Raw genomic sequence first — 18,470 nt, 5'->3', positions numbered from 1 at the left:
TGTAATAGCTTTGTATCTCTAATTTGCATATGATGTATGCTCGACGAAATACGAGATGAAAGACAAGGATACACTAAATATATGTAAATGAGAGATAAGTCATTCATTGGGAAGCGATAACAATTTAATCGTTGTAAAACATTTCCTCATTTGGGAATACACGGTTGGGTCGTTTCAATATACAGTATACACTATCAACCTCCATATCGATGCTGAGAAGCATATTATTTTTTATAACAGATTTCACATTGAAGAGAAAGGGAAGAGATTGCTGCAGCCTTCTGCATAACACAAACCAGCGCAAATTTCTTAATGACACAATGTAAACAACAGTCAGTGACATATGTAGATACATCATGCAGTTTTTAAATCGTTTTGCATATTTAAATATCACTCATTGCACGGTATCATGTACCTAGTTGCCTTCTTCTCTGTATTTTGGGGCATCAGAGACATGATTGCCATTTGAGATGTATCTATGACAGAAGCTGAACCGCTGCAATGGATGGAATCTTTTCTCGAAGTTTCTGGGTCACAGCAACCCGAACAGTCATTACACCAGCTGCAGGACCTGATATTCGCACTTTGACTATTGGTTCCTCAATTTCTACTAGTTCCAAATCCCCACCAGCAGCTCCAATGAGGTAAGGTCTTATTTCTTCAAGCACCTAAAGGAGAAGTTACCAACATTAGTCCTTTATCCATTTGGAATAAAATGGTGACAATAATCTTTAAAATACATATGTGAGCATTGATGATATTCTTAGCAAAATTCAAAACTCTTGGTGCAAAAAAAATAATATTCTTATTGGCAAAATCCAAAATCTTGGTGAGAAAAAATGATATTCTTGATGGCATAATCCAAAACTCTTGGTGCAAAAAAATGATATTCTTCGTATTTTGGTGCTACTAGAAGTAAACCAATAAATGAATCTTGAAGTCAAGGAATAAGACCTCATTAACCTCTTCCTCAACTTCTTGGAACAAGTTTGCCCACTTCTAGAGGTATAACTATAACACATCCTAGAGAAACATCATCCATGTTTCAAAATTTTGGATATATTGGCATTCCGTCGCCCAGGATTTTCAGGACGATATCCATCTTTTCTTTTTTAGTCCGTCCCACAAGAATATGCACTTTCTAATTTTGGAAACTCTTCTCTCTATTGAGGTGGGACCCATTCTCCACTAACAATACTTTATATACTTTTTCTCTCTACTTCTCTCTTACTTTACCAAATTTACATTAAAACTCGTGCCGAACCCAAAGTGCATATTATTTGGGGACGGAGGGAGTAATACAACTTTTTCGGACTGCAATATATAGAATGACTTCTTATTTCCTCAGCCACAAATATAATTATTTGAAATATTCGCCTCTGTGCTGGAGACTAGTTGATCCGGATGGTACAGGCCAAAACCAATTCATACAATACAAAAATAGTTTTTAGCTCAAACCTCACATCTTATTTTTGTAGCTGGGGATTCTGTTGGAGCTGTCAGGCAGAACTAATTAACAGAAGACCTGTATAAGTGTTCTAGAAGTGCTAATTGTGATGGCAAGTTGGAAACGGGACACTGTTATGAAGTGATATATTGTTTGTTAGGATTTTCTTATAACTAAGACCACTCATAGTACAGTGTCTCTAACACCTCCTGCTGGTTGGAATGCTTGAAGTAATCCACAAAACAAGCAGTTGTCATTCTGGAATTTGGCCAATCACACCATGGGCTACATCCTACACTGTCCTTATTTCTTTTCATTGTTTAACAGGATACATGGTGTCAACCTTCTAAGTGTTTTTTTCTTCTCTGATAGAAGGCTTAAGCTCTCCAGCATTCTATTTTCTAGTGGTTTCATGTTTGACTCAAACAAGTCTTTTCAGTAGGGTTAGTGATGTGTAGGTGGTCAAATAAGGCTCTTTCATACAGAAATATTGTAAGAAGAGTGATTGACCAAGGCCAATTTTGCAACTTGATATGGTCAATCTAAATCATTTGGTGCTCAAAATACCATGTTGGTGCAGGAGCTAATTCCATGAGTCAAAGCTATTGGTGGAGAATGAAGAAGATGCATTCTTAGAAGTATAGAGGTAGTAGCAAGGGTGGAACAGCAACTAGGAACCGAAACTGTAATTTCATGAAATTAGCGCATTTATTTTAACTTTTAAGCAGTTTGTTGTTTGACGAAAACTCTCACTTTAACTGGTTTCATGTAGGGGTGGCGAAACGGATTACCCACGGGTACCCGCACCCGACAAGTCGGGTACCCGTACCCATTTTAGCCAAATTTGTTGTCCCAATACCCGTCCCGCGGCATACCGGGATTACCCGATACCCGTGTCGGGTATCCCGTACCCGACATTGCGGGTACCCGTACCCGACCAAAATCCTAATAAAAAATTTGAAAACCATAATAACCGTCAACATTCCCCAATTTACTTTATTAATATCGATGGTAATGTTGAATAGATTGAGAATAAAACTAAGGGGACACTTTATAACTAATTCCGGTGAGTTTTCAATTGTATGTTCGTTGGAATATAAAATGTTTTAAAAGAACTCTTAGATTATATAAAGTACTTCCATTATTCTCCTTAATAGAGACATTTCAATTTCTTCACTCATTTTGGAAATATAATAATAGAAATACTCTTCTTTACATTATTATCTCTCTAACTTTATTTTTTTCTCCGTTCTAACTATTTATTTTTAGTTTTTCAAAATGAGTGCGTATATGGCTATTAAGTAAGTATTATTTAACTATTTACTTTTTTTCTCCATTTTAACTATTTAAACACCTTTATTAATATGGAACGGAGGGAGTATTAAAAGATAGAATATGGCTAATACTAATAATAACGGGTATTATCGGGACTAACGAGTATACCCGCGCGGGTAGTGGGTATACCCGCTACCCGCAAAACTCTAAAACACACTACCCGATCCCGCCCTGTTTCCCGTTATCGTTGGGTAGCGGGTACCCAATACCCGGCGGATAGCAGGTCGAGATGGGAATTACCCATTACCCGCTACCCATTTTGCCACCCCTAGTTTCATGAAAATAAAATAAGATAAAAATAGATGAAGAATTTTAGGGCTCAAGTCTATGCGGCAGATAAAGCAGGCTGATTTATATGCTTCAAGAGTCAGGGATCAAGCAGAAAGCTATGGTGTTTGCTAATGATGAGTGACAGTCAGATATGAAGTAAAAAAGTTAAGGCTGGAGACGTAAACTCATTCTGATATAATAATAGTCATTTGAGGTAGGAGCTTTATAAAGAACAACGTATGTTGTAAATACATTGCTTAGTTCCTTTTAAAAGGAAGATATGGTTAATAAGGTTTCTAAAGATGTGTATATTTAGTTAAGGGACCGGGGATATGGAAATATGAAGAGTGTAAAATAAAGGATAGAGAATGACAAAGGACAGATGACAAGTCAAGGAGCCACTCTGCAAACTATTAGGGCATTGAAATGAATTCCTCTGAACTTTCACCTTCTAACTGTTCAAGGGAAAACTTAAATGGTAGTATAATCTTAACAGAGAGATCAATCATTGCATGTCAATTTAAGAATTTATAGTCTAGAAGAGCCACTGAAACCAATATGAAGCTCAAAACAAAAACATAAGGCTAGCAGTTATCCAAAATAAGACTCAGCTCATGACTCAAAACATATTTCAAAATATAAATATCACTCAGTCAACCTTGCATAAGCCACAAATACTATAATCACTTTCAATGAGCTAAAACTTAGTTTACAAAGTACTACTACTTTTAGCAAAATAAAAGGATAAAGAATAATAAATGTTAAAAAAGTATTTACCTTCTCTATGTTCTCTTCATTCAGCTCTAGCCCTGTTTCTTCATCTGGTATTGATTCCACTGCAATAACTTCAGGAATCTTTTCCATTAAACGGCGCTCAATGCCCATTTTCATTGTCACTACGGCACTAGGACACGATCCACATGCTCCTTGTAATTTTAGTTTGACTACATTTCCATCAATTTCATGCAATGCAACATTGCCCCCATCCGAAATAAGATAGGGTCGGATCTCATCCAACACGCTCTCAACATTTTCTGCTGTCAGAGGCAATTCCACAGCCGAATCAGGAGTGGCAACAGCCTTTATTCCTGCACAGACATTGCACAGATTTATACCGCAGTACCGCTACAGTATATTTAGGAAATGAAGATAAGCATTATTCAAACATGGCCCAAGTCGCCAACCGAAAAAATTATAGTTCAGTTCATGCCAGAACATATTAAAGGAATTATCATATCACACTAGTAAATAGCCAACTATCTAAAAAACAATATCTTTCTTACATTATGATGACATAATAGATAACAAAACACAAACAAACAGACAGTAATGAATTATTTAAAACATTCACAAACACCACAACTATTCTCAATTGAATGGTTGGTCAACAAAACCTTCATTTGTTTGGAGTTTAGAGACGTCATTAGTAATTTTATCACCTCGATAATTACATAAAACAATTTAGTACTCGATTTCATATAAACTCATCCTGCAATAAACTAGAGGACATAATAGCTCAAACAGTTCATCCTATGCGGCCAATTATCAAAATTCACAAAAAAAACAGTCATTTACCAAACGCGGCTTTCACACAAATCAAACAACATATATGAACCCTAGGTTTACCTGGCCGACAAGTGGAGCGTGAGCTACGGCGCAGCTGATATGATGAGGACGGAAACACCGAATTGATTGTACCGAAAACCGAAATCCGAGTGCCGAATAAGCTCGAGACCTGCAGAAAAGCCACGATATGATCATAATCCCCAATAGCAATAATAAAAGCGCAGCTTCATAACCAAAATATGCATATAATCGAAGAGAGTGGAAAGAATAACTAAACCTTAGGTGAAAGAGGAGAGCGTGAGAGGGCAGGGGCAGAGGCGGAGGAAGAAGAACAGGAGGAGTCTAGGGTTTTGTGGAGCCTGCAGTTGTAAGCAAAGGGGGCGGAGGGAGAAGTAACCGCCATGGCCGCATGCATCGGAATCGAATTTTGGAGAGTTGCAAAAGCCAAACGGGGAATAATTTCTGGTTAGTTTTTCTTCCGCTCTCTGCACCTTATTTGTTTTTATTTAGGCATCTTTTTTCACAAGTAATGACATTCAAAATTTAATACTCATCATTTTCTAATTTGCCTAATACCAACCTTGCTTTAGATAATTGTCAGTTGATTTTTACAAAATAATAATAGTACTAGCTTTATTCATGTCCATGAAAAATAAGTTTATAGTAAGTAATACTATAAAATAATTAAATTCATTTTGGGCATTTCCACATGTATTAATTTTCGTATTTCCAATTTATAACCTTCCTTATTTTTACTATCAAATAATATTAGTTAATGAAAAATAAGTATACTGTTAATTGATTTGGTCGAGTTTAGGATTTGGGGTGGTGCGGTACGGTATACCGCATCGAAAATGCCATACCGTATACCTTACCTCAAATTGCGGTATGATAAAATGTCATACTTATACTTATTGCGGTATACCGCAAAATTCGGTATGACAATTTCCAATACCGTTACCATACCATTTATGCGGTATACCATATCATATTACGGTATACCGTAGTTTTAAGGTATACCGAAATAAGGTATGACATACCAATTACAGTATACCGAAATAAGGTATGACATGTCATTATACCTGTGGTTCATACCCAAAAAAAAAATCCAATTTTATAACCAAATATTTAAAATAAAATTTCACCTATTTAAATAATGTCCAAAACATCAAAACTCCATCACAATCAAATATTGTTCATAATATTCAAATCAACAAAACTTCAACCATCAAATTCATACAGTGGACTTGATTTCACAATACACTTGTATTGCCATAGCTACGTGGTATTTCAATTGTGCAGTAGTTGCATATCGCAATTAGTTTTAAACTGTCATCACCCATTTTCGTTCTTACTTTTTTGCAATGATCCCAATATGGGGCATCGCTTCTCTTTTTAGGAGTTAGAAAAGGTTTCTCCGTGGAAATTATTTTTAAACTGCTTATCGCAATGATTTCTCTTTTTGCAATGATCCTAATATATGAGATTTAGGGTTTCTAATTTTTATTTCTTAAATTATACTCCCATCCGTCCCGCTTAAGATGACACGTTTTCCTTTTTAGTTTGTCCCAACTAAGATGACACATTTTCTTTTTTGGAAACTTTATCTCTCCAATTAATACATTCAACCACTGTTTCTCACTCCTATTAAAATATTCATCTTTCTTTATCTCTCTACTTTAATACTTACACTCACCTTTCTCTCTCCAATTAAACACATTAACCAATAACTCCTAACACCCCGTGCCGGCTAAGAAATGTGTCATCTTAGCCGGGACGGAGGGAGTAGTTAATTTCAAGTTTTATTTATATTACTCCATATATAACTGAAATATATAAATACATATAATCGGTAAATACCTCATTTTTTTATATATACCATATGTTAGGTATAAATTAATATCGGTATGATACCACATAGTCGGTATAAACCTCATTTTCGGTATATACCGAATGTGCGGTATACGAAAATCTATACATTTATCTTACCGAAGTCTATCGGTAAGGTATCATACTGTATTGCAAATTGCGGTATACCTCAAATTTAGTATTTTTCGGTATAATTTTAATACAATAAGTGCGATATTGCGGTATTTCGGTATAATTACCCGGCCCTATTTAGGATAATTCCAACCTTTAATGTATGCGTCTAGCATATTGTATGATTTTATTTAACACTCATAATAAAAAAAAGACTACAATGTCATAGCTAGATCTTTAGTGGTGGAATGTTCTTCATTAAACATTTTCCTCCGAGAGCACTGTAGACGGTCAGAATTATGTGCAAAATAACAACCATTTACTTAAAAACATACTACACAAGTGAAAATTCAATCATTGATAACCAACAAAAAATAAAGACTTTTTAGGTAATACTGCTTAGTTAATCATACAACTTGATACTCCTAGATGCCGCACCGATCACACACATAAAAGATGACCTATCCTATTTAGTTTGGGTAAAATTTGAAACTATTTTTTGCATCCTACACAACTTAGAGGAAAAATGACATAGTAGATCAAGCAAAGTAGTAAATAGTAATATCTAAGAGGCGACTGCTGTAGATCAAATCGATACCAACAAGTCTTTCAAGTACGTCAAGACTTGAGAGAATGTTTGTCGGAAAAAATGGACGAGTATTAAAGAAGAGGTTCTGAAGCACAAAAGGCACAACTCTAAGTACCGATACACCCAAGCGGCGCTGAGTATGGGCTACAGATTGGTTCCCATCTGTTGGACCAATGGCGCATGTGGGAGCATCAACTTGGAGTCAAGAAGGAGCTGTCCCGATTGGACAAAAAGCGGTGAAGCACAATAACAAGAAGAAGACGATGACGTTGAGTTGCGCCCAAAAGGAAGAAATGGATGGATGTTCGAATAGCACCTGATCAAACGAACGATGACTTATTAGTAATTTATTTTCCAAAGACTACGACAAGGCATATCACAAAGATCAAATAACAATTGAATGTATATTGCAAAATTTATAAAAAAATCTATAGAAGAAGTTTGGTATGATTTTAAAGTAGGTGAGTCGAATAAATTTTTGGATTGTTCCAAGATAGTTGGATCATTTTTATTTTGACATTTTTTTTCCATTTCTCATATTGTACTCTCTGTTCCCCTCAAAGCCCCTTTGATCAATGTATAACTGCATTGCGGATGACCTTATTCACACCACTTTACTTTTAAACATCAATTTCCGTATTAAATATCTGATGAATGTCTGGTTATAATAAATGGAGTTTATTTAAGACCAAAATGTACGATAAAAGTACACGATTTTTTGATGAAGTTAAATATCTTGGGGAAGAATATGCTGCCTTGCCTGAAATTGAAACGATCAAGATCAACCAAAAGAGAACATCAGCTGCAGCTATCAAACCGACAATGGCGATCGCTCTCTGCTTCACCCCATTATTCTGCCACCAGAAGCAGTCCATCCCCCCAAAACCCCCACTTCATAAACCCTTCAATAACCCCATCACTATTTGCTCCAGACGCTCCAGACACTCCACTAACCTTTCTACTAGATGTAGCGTCAATTCAAATCCTGAAAGTTTAGCAGCAGTGGATAAGCCCAGATTGGAGGAGTGGCTGTCCGCTGCTGCCAGCTTGTACCCTGTTTACGTCACAGTTGGCGGAGTGCTTGCTTTCATCAGACCCTCCACATTCTCATTTTTCGTCAATATGGCCCCCAATTCCTATAGCTTCACTCTGGGGTTGATTATGCTGTCTATGGGGATTACTTTGGAGTTCAAAGAGTTGATCGATCTCTTCAGGCAAAGGCCACTTTCTGTGAGTTCTTCTTCAGCATGAAAATGTTGACGCATTGGGTCTCTTTTTGGCATTGATTTGGGTCAGAGTCTGTGTGAAATTGTGATTCTGGAGTTTATGTGGGATGCTATTTCTAGTGGCCTCATTATTTGTTAAATCATTATTGGTCTCAATTTATTTTGGCAACCGATCTCTGACTGTATTCAAGAATTCATGTGGATTATATGGTTAAGTGCTAAAGCTGTTTCTAGTAACTGCTCTTTTGAACTTACTGTATTTGTGATTTGTAATTTCAGATTCTTTATGGATGTGCTGCTCAATACACTATTATGCCTTCGTTTGGATGGATAGTTAGCAAGCTGTTGGGCCTCTCACCATCTCTTACAGTAGGCTTGATACTGCTCTCTTGCTGTCCAGGAGGAACAGCATCCAATGTGGTAAGAACAACTTCTAATTCTTCGCTAGGCATAATTGCAAATGCCGTATATCGATTTAATGCCACCTACGATGAATTTAAGCCAACCCTTATCATTTTATTTACCATTTTGGTTTGTATTTTTGTGAGATAAAGCAATGATAATGTATAAGTTACGAGTTTAGCAATACTAATGAGGTGCTTGCTTAAGAAAACGAAGCATACGCAGACATCACCGGCTCTCTGCCAGTGAGTTAAACAACGTTGTCTACTTGTAAAGAAAATGACATCATTATTGAAGAAGCTTTTATTTCATTCCCTTTTCTGAAAATAGTGTTACAGGTCACCTTAATTGCTCGAGGAGATGTTCCATTGTCAATTGTAATGACAGTATGTACAACCCTTGGAGCAGTGATTCTTACTCCTCTCTTGACTAAAATTCTCGCTGGAACTTTTGTCCCTGTTAATGCTGCTAGCCTGTCCATGAGCACCTTGCAGGTGAAGCTAGAACCATACTTGACTTCTGCTTGTTTTCTGATATCTACATATTTATATATTTCGTGAATGGTCTTTTCATTTCGGTACAGGTGGTAGTTGCTCCAATTTTGCTTGGTTCGTATCTACAGAGCAAATTTCCTGAATTTGTGAAACTACTGATTCCTTTTTCCCCACTAGTAGCTGTTATTGCTTCCTCATTGCTTGCTTCCAGGTTCTAATTGTACCCTTGAATGTCCTACCAAAACTCTCTTTTTAAATACCTCCTGTTTGTTCACTATTTGCTTAGCCTTGATGCCATTCTCAAAGCGCTGCCTTTTTTGTTGATTCCAGTGTATTCTCAGAAAATGTCATCCGCCTGAAGTCTTCTTTTGCCGCATCATCATCATCTGCTTCTTCTCTGGTTGATAGTGCTAAATCCATGCTCTCCAGTGAGTTGGGTGCTGTTGTACTTTCAGTAATATTGCTCCATTTAGCAGGTTTCTTCGTTGGGTAAGAGTTTCAGCTTACTTTTGTTTCTTGTTCTATATAAATGTATTCTCGATAGATGATTTTTATATTGGGTGGTGCGTTAGTCCATGACGGTGCTTTCTGTTTTGCTATAATGAAGGTTACTAGTTTTAGGTGCAGTTCATAACGGTTCTTGTATCAACGAGCTGGTACAAAATCAATAATTCACATAGGGTGTTTGCTAATAAAATGAAAGGCTTCTGATTGTTAATATCTAAGTTAAACACTTTCATTTGGTAGCTAGTTGCTTTTATTTATTATTCATTCTTACAGTGACACAGGTCATGCAGTCTAAAAGATGTTGTTTGGAGAGTTACTTATACTCTATTTTCTTATCCCTCAGGAGATATTTGTATTTCTCAGTTTCTATGTTAAAGATATACTTACTATTCAACAACAAAAATGTCATATTTATTCTTTGGTATTTCTTCAAGGAACAGATAAAACCAAACCTAGTATGAGAATTCTCTATCGGATATATTATGCTACAGAATTTGACATTTCTAGTTCGTTGTTTCTTCTTCTCTTGTTGTTAAAAACACTATTGGAATTAAAAGATTAATAGCTGGATGATGATTTAATGCAAGTGACTTTTTTCATCGAAAGTTACATTGTTATCACACTAAAAAGATCAACTCAGTACGACCTCGTTCCATACTTCCGTTCTTGTCTTTTACATTAGGTGATGCATCTTTGTAACACACAAAATGCTTTCTGCTTAACCCTTCATTTATATCAACAATCGTTTATCTTCACCATTGTTAATAGCTACAGACTAGATGCAATACCAAATTTTGGAATCCTAATATCCTCTGGTTTTTGAGCCTAGTTATGATAGGCGTACTTTATTCTTTGAGCAAAAGCTGATGCCTGAGAACTGCATCCACTGACTGCTTAGTCACTCATTGTTCTAATTCAAATGATGATAGAAAAAAGAGAGAGAGCTGCTCCTCATACTGTTCAGTTACATTTTCAACTTTGAACCTTTTTTTTTCCCCCTTTCCTGTGCCTGTAATTATCATGTGTATTATATACAGTTTTATAATCCAACAATATTTCAATGTGATGATATCCTATACAGAAAATGCACAGTTGTCCAAATGTGTATGAAGTTGGATAATAACTAGCACTTAGTAATCATGTTTAGCTTGCTTTGTGCACCAGGCTGATGGACCGATTCTCTATTATGTCTTTTAATTTCTAGCTTGATGACTTAGTTGCTATGCACAATTGGCATACGCGGAAAGTATGTTCTTGAGCTGACCAATGTACCTAAAAATATTGATGTTCTTATAGGTATCTATCTGCAGCTTTAGGTGGATTTAAGGAGCCACAAAGGCGCGCAATATCAATTGAAGTAAGATATCCTTTTAATGCCTGATCTCTATATTCGATTTAGTTTTCAAGATGATCTCCAAGGCATTGAATATTATAAGTGTACGTAGAAATTATAATGCTTCTGTTCATTTACTGAAGTTGTAAAAATAATGATTTTATTGAATTTTCCATATATCCTTTTTGTTGGTCATATTCGCTTGCAGGTTGGCATGCAGAATTCCTCTCTAGGAGTGGTTTTAGCTACGTCCCATTTCGCCTCGCCATTGGTTGCATTACCTTCGGCTATGTCTGCAGTGCTCATGAATATCATGGGCAGCAGTCTAGGCTTCTTCTGGAGATACATTGATCCGTCCAATCAAAAGGATGGTCTTGAAGTTGCTGAAGAGTGATGACAGACAGACTCACTTCTGCTTTTGGTAAGGTTTCGCCATCTAAATGATTAGCTAGTTCTGGTTAACCTGCGCTACCACGTTCTGTCTAAATTCTGTCGGGGAATACATGACTTTTGCTTGCAAATAAAGGTTGCTAATATGTGCACGATCCATTAACTCTGGCTTGGTAGATTCGTAGCAGTTGTAATTGGGCATAACCACTATATTTAGATATCCAGGCCATCACCTAAAGCAAAACACCGTAACTACTAGTCTCTTCGTCTCTCCTCTAGTCGTAGAAATAGGAAACAGAGTGAAACAGCACCATGTTATATGTTGCATTTTGTTCATAGGTAGAAAGAATCCAAGCTTGATGGAGTATATTACTGTGTTTGTGGCCTCTTCTTTTCTAGAACCGTCCGCCATCGCTAGTGTTGTTACTATCACACGAATGACGTCTTATTTGCTTGCCCCTTCTGTTCCATGACCACATTTCATGGTCATGATCGATTGCTCTCTCTATAATATACTTTGGGGGGGGGGGGGGGGGGGGGTCGAATTTGGGCTGCCCACCATGTGAGAGATTATTTTCTTTTTTAAAGTTCCCCATTTCTATGGTAAGTACACCAAACAATAATTTAATTTTCTTACCTCTTGTTCCAATTGATCCTCTTTTTTTTTTATTCAATTGCTCCACACAATATACTAAGTAATCATTCCAAAAAAACTAGTCACGTTTTACTATTTTTGGTCATTCACCAAAATAATCTCTATCTATTTATTGTAAGTTTCACTCTCTAATGAGTTGAATAGGAGGAGGGAGTACTATTTTTCGCTAATAATATTTCTATCGTTTTTCTCTATCTCTTTTTTATTTTAATACTAATTTTACTTTGAAATATTATTGTATTTTAATAACTGTACCATAATATAGGTGACAATTACAAATTAGTACTCCTTACCAAAATTATCATTGTTGTTAACACTTTACATCATCATTAAGAACAAAAAAAACAACTTTATGTTCTTGCTGTGACAATTTTGGGTAAGATTTTTACGCAACATTGATATATTATATATACATGACTCATTATATGTATAAAAGCGTGCTACAATGTATCGGAATCAAGAGATTGTGTCCTTCATGACAACAAATAATGAAGAGATGAAGTTCTAATTAAGACTAATAAAAATTAATTAAAAATAAATAACACAACTTTTATGCTTATAATTATACAGTCCAAATTCAATCTGTCCTTTCAGAATAATTTTCTTATGGATGATGGTGAAGTATAACTATAAGTTGTGATGAATTTATGATTACGTGCAGGTTAATATATGATAATTAGTTAGAAAAATGAGCTGGCTTGTAAATTGGATGATGATACGCTTTCAGAGATTGAATGATTGGGTTGAACTTTGAATCCTAACACCATCTTATAATTTAAATTGAGAAGTGATGATATGTAACGTAACATATGTGCATCAATATTTTAGACATGTAAATAGTTTTCACACGTAAACGCAAATATATATTTGGGGAATGATCAATTACTAACTAATTAGCAATCTCAAGACTAAATCTTAGCCATTAGATTAGAAGATCTGATAGTTGAAATAATGTCGTATGAATTATATTTTTAATCAAGAAAATTAATAAATAAAATTAGAGGGTATTAATGTCAATTCTCTTTCATTAAAATCATCTTAAAACTTTAAATTTACGCAACTCTCTCAATTTAAATTATTTTTTCGCAAAAAGTATATCAAATTAAAGATAATTTTATAAGGATTCCAATGAGATTTCAATTGCATATGTTCCGACGACGTTCAGATGATGAAATTTGATATTTTTTATTTTAGTTTTCGTAAATGTTGGTAACCATATTTTTATCAACAAATACATCAAAAAATCTCAATAAAACCATGTAAAAATCTCAATAAATATGTGTTAATATTTTCTTGTACTAGTGTTATATTCTTATGTCATATTGTTGATATTTGTAATACACTATGTTGATATAAAAAAACATTCACGAAAATTATCATATGATAATATAATGACAATATTATTCTTTTGTTGATATTTTGTCTACTATTTATTGAGATTCGTAAGATTTAATCTCATCATTTTAAAATCTAAGGATGGAGATTTGGTCTTGATTTTGGATTAGGATGCTATAAGCATTAGAATATGAACCAGTTATACTCTACGTATATATATAATATATCTCCCGGTATTATTAGTGGATTAGTACATCATGAAATCTTATTCTATTCAAGTTATTAGAATTTTAAAAAAGTGATAGGAGGTATTGAATATGCCTGCCCACACGCGCACCGAAAAAAAATAAAAGGAATATTGGCATCTAAAATCACGAAACTTTCAAAAAGTTGGGTTTTTCCCACGAACTTTAAAATTGACAAATAATATCACGAACTTTAACCCAGGTTTGTTTTTACCCACGAATGAAAAAAATCATATTATTTTAATAGATTGAAGAACAATTTTGGAGGGTGTGCTTCAAGAAAAACTATCTTCAAAGATTGAAAAACTTGAAACTTTCAAAATTGTTGTCGAGAAATTACGAAAAAAATCGGTATCATAATATTATTTGTGGGAATTTTTTCATTCGTGGGAAAAAACAAACACGGGGTAAAGTTCGTGATATTATTTGCCAATTTTAAAGTTCGTGGGAAAAACCCAACTTTTTGAAAGTTTCGTGATATTAGATGCCAATATCCCAAAATAAAAATTGAAAATATTTGATTTTTTCTTAGATTAAAAACTATTAATAAATTATTAAAATAAAGTAAGTAGTAGTAGTAGTTTATTTTTTGCCTCTGCATACTTTTAATGGGAAGAGTCAGAGAAAATAAATTAATCGTCATAATTTTATTCTAAATTGATAAGAGAGTACGTATGTAAAAATCATTACTTTAAATGTTTATTAAAATAATGTTGTATGACAGGGCATAATATGATTGTATAATAGTAATATTAATGGAGTATATCATATTGTTAGAGTGCAAATTCGTCTCACATAAGTAAGTGTTTCCAATTCTAATTAATTTGACAGCATTTGGGAGTGAAAAAAAGAATTCGTGCGAGTATGACGCACAATAGACAATATCAAACAATTTGGAGTTCAGATATACGCGGTTAATACTACTAACAAAGTGATATCAGAGCTGCCTGTTTAGGTTAATTAGAGCGTCTGTTTAGGTCAGATCTATAATAACTCAATTTTTAGGCCCATGGCTAGAGTGATCCAGGTTCGGGTTGGGTGATGTAGGTTTTGGGTCGGCCTCGAGTGACCCAAAGTCGATTGTAATGCAGGAGATGTTCCCAATGTGGTATCGATTTGAGGGGGGGTTTGATGGATGTCATTCAACGTTGGTGGACAAGTGTTTCTTAATTCCATTTAGTTTGAGGCTTTTGGGAGTGACTCAGTAATAAATCTATGCAGATTTAACACAAGTCAGACAATATCAAATTGATGTAAAGGTTCAGATGTGCAGTCAATGATCATAACAACTCCGAATCATTCTAGGCTAGATCGTAATCTAAGTCTAAATATCACTTTTTAAGATCACTCACTATACAACTTTGAATTTATTTATGCACTATACCAAAAAAAAAAAACTTCAAACTAATTAAAATTGGAAACAGTTACTTGTCGATGTGTGGTGGGTTAGCATAATTGCACCAAACACACATTCCATAATAACACCCACAAATGAAAGGGGAATTGATAGAGTAAGTGAGCCATACAACAATTTTTTGTCCGCATTCTTGGGCTGCTTCGAGGAAGCTTCCTACAGTGCAATTTATGACATTTTTTTGTAATTAAAACAAGACGATATTTTCAATTCATGTCATTTTTGTTAGTAAAACAAGACGATATTTTCGTAACCTTTTATCAAGTTAGTTGTTGAATAAAATTATAAAACTGTACGTTCTACACTGGTCCCGAAATGACTTTTCATTTTTTCCTGCGCATGTGATATTATTTGTTTTAATACATTGTCTGTTTTCGATATGTACACTATATAATGACAATATAATATCACACGGATATATTTTTAAAACCAGATATAATGAGATTTTTTTATAACTTGCTTCTTACAACACAAAGGATAAGGACAACTTTATGATAAAAAAATATTCCCTTTATGCGTACTTAATTAATTCTACAATGTTCAACAAATGACGAAATTGCAATTTGTGTGAGAATTAATTGTTAATTTAACATATTGGTCCAATTCTCGAAGGTGTTTTTCCATGTGACTTTTCTTTTGAGTTGTTTGATTTTTTTAAGTTGGCTTTTTCTTAGTTTTTATGTTTTAGTGGGTGTCTGTTGGTTGCCTTTTGTTGATGCCGTTGAGGGAGATTGCTAACTGGGATAACTTTTGTAATTTGTTTTACAATCTTGTGACTTATGCTGATCACTTATAATTTGAGCTTTTTATTAAATCAAATTATATGTATGCTCGATGTTGATTACACTGATATAAATGCGTGGAAACTCTTTACTTTATTTATAGTGAATGAGTCGTACATTATGATCAATGTACGTACTACAACAATGTTCCTCGCATTCAAAACACACTCAAATTCGATGATCAAAATATATTACAATATTTAATACTACTATATATTTTCCATATATGTATATTAGCATGATAGCTGAGCAACTCTCAAAAAGAATGAAGATATAACTCCCATTGTGAATTGCACATATATATGAAATTATATATATTCTTCAAATGGAAATGTTGAGCATGTCCATGGCTAGGTTCTCAATCATCATGGCTTCTACTTCCCCACTGCATTGCTGCTTCCCTCCTGCACATTTCACACCAAATTAATTAATAATTTCTCTATGAATGAATTACCTAAAAAGTGAAAATAAAATAATATGAGAAATTACCATAAAACGATGGCGTTTTGGGTATGGTGATTTTGGGAGTGGACATCTTCCTAATAGGGCATGCTGTGAGGGGAAGCACAGGCAGATTTTGGCAATTGCAAATTTCAATCATGTGACCATCTGGATCATGGAAGAATAGTTGATCCACAATTATTCCACCTTCTCTCACTACTGCCTTCACAAATTCAATTTTCATTCCCTCCAATCGTTCAATAATTAGATTCATATCAGTGCATTGGAATGAGATGTGGTTGTCTTTTGGATTTATTTTGTCCTTCTTGTTTGTCACGTTTTCTGACTTTAGAAGATGGATTCCAATCCCATGGTTGAACAACCTGAAAAAATCAATCACAAAACTCAAATCCTAATAATTATTTTCATAGTAATACAGAATAATTAATATGCAATTATGTACTACATGTTGGAAAGAAATTATTGAGGGGATTGGTTAATTGTCACATGACTAGGCAATGACCAGGCTGGCCCTACCTGTGCAAACTATTCATGGCATTGATATGATGTGTTTAGAGATTACTATTAAGTGTAACACAAGACTATGGTGTTTACCTGAAATATACAAGTTGCAGATATAGTGTTATTTATATAACAGAATTTACAAAAAATCAGATCTGCATAGTAGGATGTTTCAACAGATATGACACCCTTTGTTTGCATCCACAATAATGAAATGAAAATTTTAATAACAAAGTATATGGTCTAAAAAACTGATAAAGCAACTAATGGAGTCCATTTTTTCTAGAAGAGAAAGAAAGGAAGAAAATTGGCTATAATTGAGTACTGTGAACATTTTATTCGTATGCATATTTTGTAAGAATAAAAGCAGAGAAAGTAGGTAGAAGAAAATTGGAGTTTGTGTTTAGAAGAAATGAAGAATATGGTTGATTTTAGAGAGGAAAAAGAGGTATACCATGCGCCTTCGAACTTGAAGGAAGAGGGCCTTTGGATGAGGACAAATCCAAGAACCTTGACATAGAATTCCACAGATTTCTGCACAGATTTGCAGACATAGGAAACATGGTTCAACGCCAACAATGGCATCTCCCCTTTTCTCATCATGCCATGGCTATCACCTCCTAGTGCTCTGCTCATAATTGCTTCCATTTCTGCAATACTAATCTCAGGCTCAGCTCCCATCTCTCAACCTCCACTTGGTTAATGAATGTTCACTGTTTGTGTGAGTGAGAGAGAGAGAGAGATAGTGTTTGATAAGCTGTATAAGATAGGAGTAAGAGCAAATGCAATAATGATATGATGCAGATTTGCATGTTAGGCTACTCTTTATATAGAGAAAGGAAAGGAATGATAAATGAATGAAGGCCCCATCCCCATGCATGCCCCACTACTACTATACAACTACTCATCAATAATATTGCTTCTCTACACTATTTTTATAATATTCTATATCAAAATTCAACCTCCTAAAACAAGGGCTTATATGTATATATTTTACAGATATACTAATAAAATTTCATATGCCACTTTCTAGCTGAGATTTGCAAACCATAATATAATTCTCAACCACCATAAGGCATAATTTATGTTCATGGACTTCAATTATATTTCTTTCCCACTAAATCTCATCCCATAATAATAATAATATCTCTCCCTCTCTATTATAAAGTATATTTATAGATATTCGAATATGTAGTATTAATACCTAATTTATACATTTTCTTGTATCTGTACAATAATTGTACCTTATATATGAACAGTGAACTATCACCCAAATTTCAAATAAAAGGATTTGAAAAACTAGGACCTCATACACAAAAAAGGACCTTATCTGCACGTTTTTGTCATGTAGAAGAATTCTACCAACAAATCAATTAATCTTATCCACACCGACGATACTTAAGCCACTTACATTTCATTTCATATTGTCTATTCCTACCTATCAAGTTTAATAGTATTATTTACAGTACTTTTCTTTTAATTATTTTAAAAAATTTAATCCTCGGACAAAAGATATTTTAGACTCTCCTAAAAAACA

The 18,470-nt window shown here is 34.5% G+C and overlaps 3 protein-coding genes across 7 annotated transcripts; 1 reads left to right on the top strand and 2 right to left on the bottom strand.

Annotated features, from left to right (window-relative positions):
- Positions 1 to 80: 80 nt before the first annotated feature.
- LOC125221566 (nifU-like protein 2, chloroplastic) lies at positions 81 to 5,128 on the bottom strand. 2 transcript variants are annotated; one of them, XR_007176385.1, is made up of 5 exons: positions 4,896 to 5,128; positions 4,679 to 4,787; positions 3,830 to 4,140; positions 416 to 668; positions 81 to 281 (listed from the first exon to the last, which is right to left on the bottom strand). XR_007176385.1 is itself a non-coding variant. In XM_048123702.1 (4 exons), the coding sequence occupies exons 1-4, from the start codon at positions 5,031 to 5,033 to the stop codon at positions 477 to 479; spliced, it is 750 nt and encodes a 249-aa protein (XP_047979659.1). In that variant the 5' UTR covers positions 5,034 to 5,128; the 3' UTR covers positions 81 to 476. The 2 variants fall into 2 exon arrangements, 1 of the variants encoding a protein (XP_047979659.1); XM_048123702.1 differs by having other exon boundaries at positions 81 to 668.
- A 2,758-nt stretch (positions 5,129 to 7,886) lies between these two features.
- Positions 7,887 to 13,000, top strand: LOC125218763 (putative sodium/metabolite cotransporter BASS1, chloroplastic). 3 transcript variants are annotated; one of them, XM_048120517.2, is made up of 8 exons: positions 7,887 to 8,417; positions 8,693 to 8,833; positions 9,154 to 9,309; positions 9,399 to 9,520; positions 9,640 to 9,798; positions 11,113 to 11,173; positions 11,358 to 11,570; positions 12,856 to 13,000. In XM_048120517.2, exons 1-7 carry the CDS (start codon positions 8,010 to 8,012, stop codon positions 11,541 to 11,543), a joined length of 1,233 nt encoding a protein of 410 aa, XP_047976474.2. In that variant the 5' UTR covers positions 7,887 to 8,009; the 3' UTR covers positions 11,544 to 11,570; positions 12,856 to 13,000. The 3 variants fall into 3 exon arrangements, with proteins under 3 accessions (XP_047976474.2, XP_047976473.2, XP_047976472.2); XM_048120516.2 differs by lacking the exon at positions 12,856 to 13,000 and adding an exon at positions 11,879 to 11,925; XM_048120515.2 differs by lacking the exon at positions 12,856 to 13,000 and having other exon boundaries at positions 7,888 to 8,417; positions 11,358 to 11,702.
- A 3,044-nt stretch (positions 13,001 to 16,044) lies between these two features.
- Positions 16,045 to 17,734, bottom strand: LOC125217810 (glyoxylase I 4-like). 2 transcript variants are annotated; one of them, XM_089065856.1, is made up of 4 exons: positions 17,388 to 17,718; positions 16,935 to 16,938; positions 16,460 to 16,794; positions 16,045 to 16,374 (listed from the first exon to the last, which is right to left on the bottom strand). In XM_089065856.1, exons 1-4 carry the CDS (start codon positions 17,494 to 17,496, stop codon positions 16,292 to 16,294), a joined length of 531 nt encoding a protein of 176 aa, XP_088921982.1. In that variant the 5' UTR covers positions 17,497 to 17,718; the 3' UTR covers positions 16,045 to 16,291. The 2 variants fall into 2 exon arrangements, with proteins under 2 accessions (XP_088921982.1, XP_047975306.1); XM_048119349.2 differs by lacking the exon at positions 16,935 to 16,938 and having other exon boundaries at positions 17,388 to 17,734.
- Between the last annotated feature and the right edge of the window lie 736 nt (positions 17,735 to 18,470).

The sequence above is a fragment of the Salvia hispanica genome, chromosome 1 (assembly GCF_029641045.1).
Source record: "Salvia hispanica isolate PSC_SH4W2 chromosome 1, Shi_PSC_v1, whole genome shotgun sequence".
In the NCBI taxonomy this organism is placed as follows: domain Eukaryota; kingdom Viridiplantae; phylum Streptophyta; class Magnoliopsida; order Lamiales; family Lamiaceae; genus Salvia; species Salvia hispanica.
This window is presented reverse-complemented; position numbering and strand designations above follow the sequence as displayed.

Coding starts and splice junctions, on each gene's coding strand:
- LOC125221566 (XM_048123702.1), bottom strand. CDS start 5,033: ATGCATGCGGCCATGGCGGTTACTTCTCCCTCCGCCCCCTTTGCTTAC. Junction 4,788..4,895: donor GCTCTCCTCTTTCACCTAAG/GTTTAGTTATTC, acceptor GCTTTTCTGCAG/GTCTCGAGCTTATTCGGCAC. Junction 4,141..4,678: donor ACGCTCCACTTGTCGGCCAG/GTAAACCTAGGG, acceptor ATGTCTGTGCAG/GAATAAAGGCTGTTGCCACT.
- LOC125218763 (XM_048120517.2), top strand. CDS start 8,010: ATGGCGATCGCTCTCTGCTTCACCCCATTATTCTGCCACCAGAAGCAG. Junction 8,834..9,153: donor GAGGAACAGCATCCAATGTG/GTAAGAACAACT, acceptor ATAGTGTTACAG/GTCACCTTAATTGCTCGAGG. Junction 9,310..9,398: donor TGTCCATGAGCACCTTGCAG/GTGAAGCTAGAA, acceptor ATTTCGGTACAG/GTGGTAGTTGCTCCAATTTT.
- LOC125217810 (XM_048119349.2), bottom strand. CDS start 17,614: ATGGGAGCTGAGCCTGAGATTAGTATTGCAGAAATGGAAGCAATTATG. Junction 16,795..17,387: donor TTCAAGTTCGAAGGCGCATG/GTATACCTCTTT, acceptor TGATTTTTTCAG/GTTGTTCAACCATGGGATTG. Junction 16,375..16,459: donor CAAAACGCCATCGTTTTATG/GTAATTTCTCAT, acceptor TGAAATGTGCAG/GAGGGAAGCAGCAATGCAGT.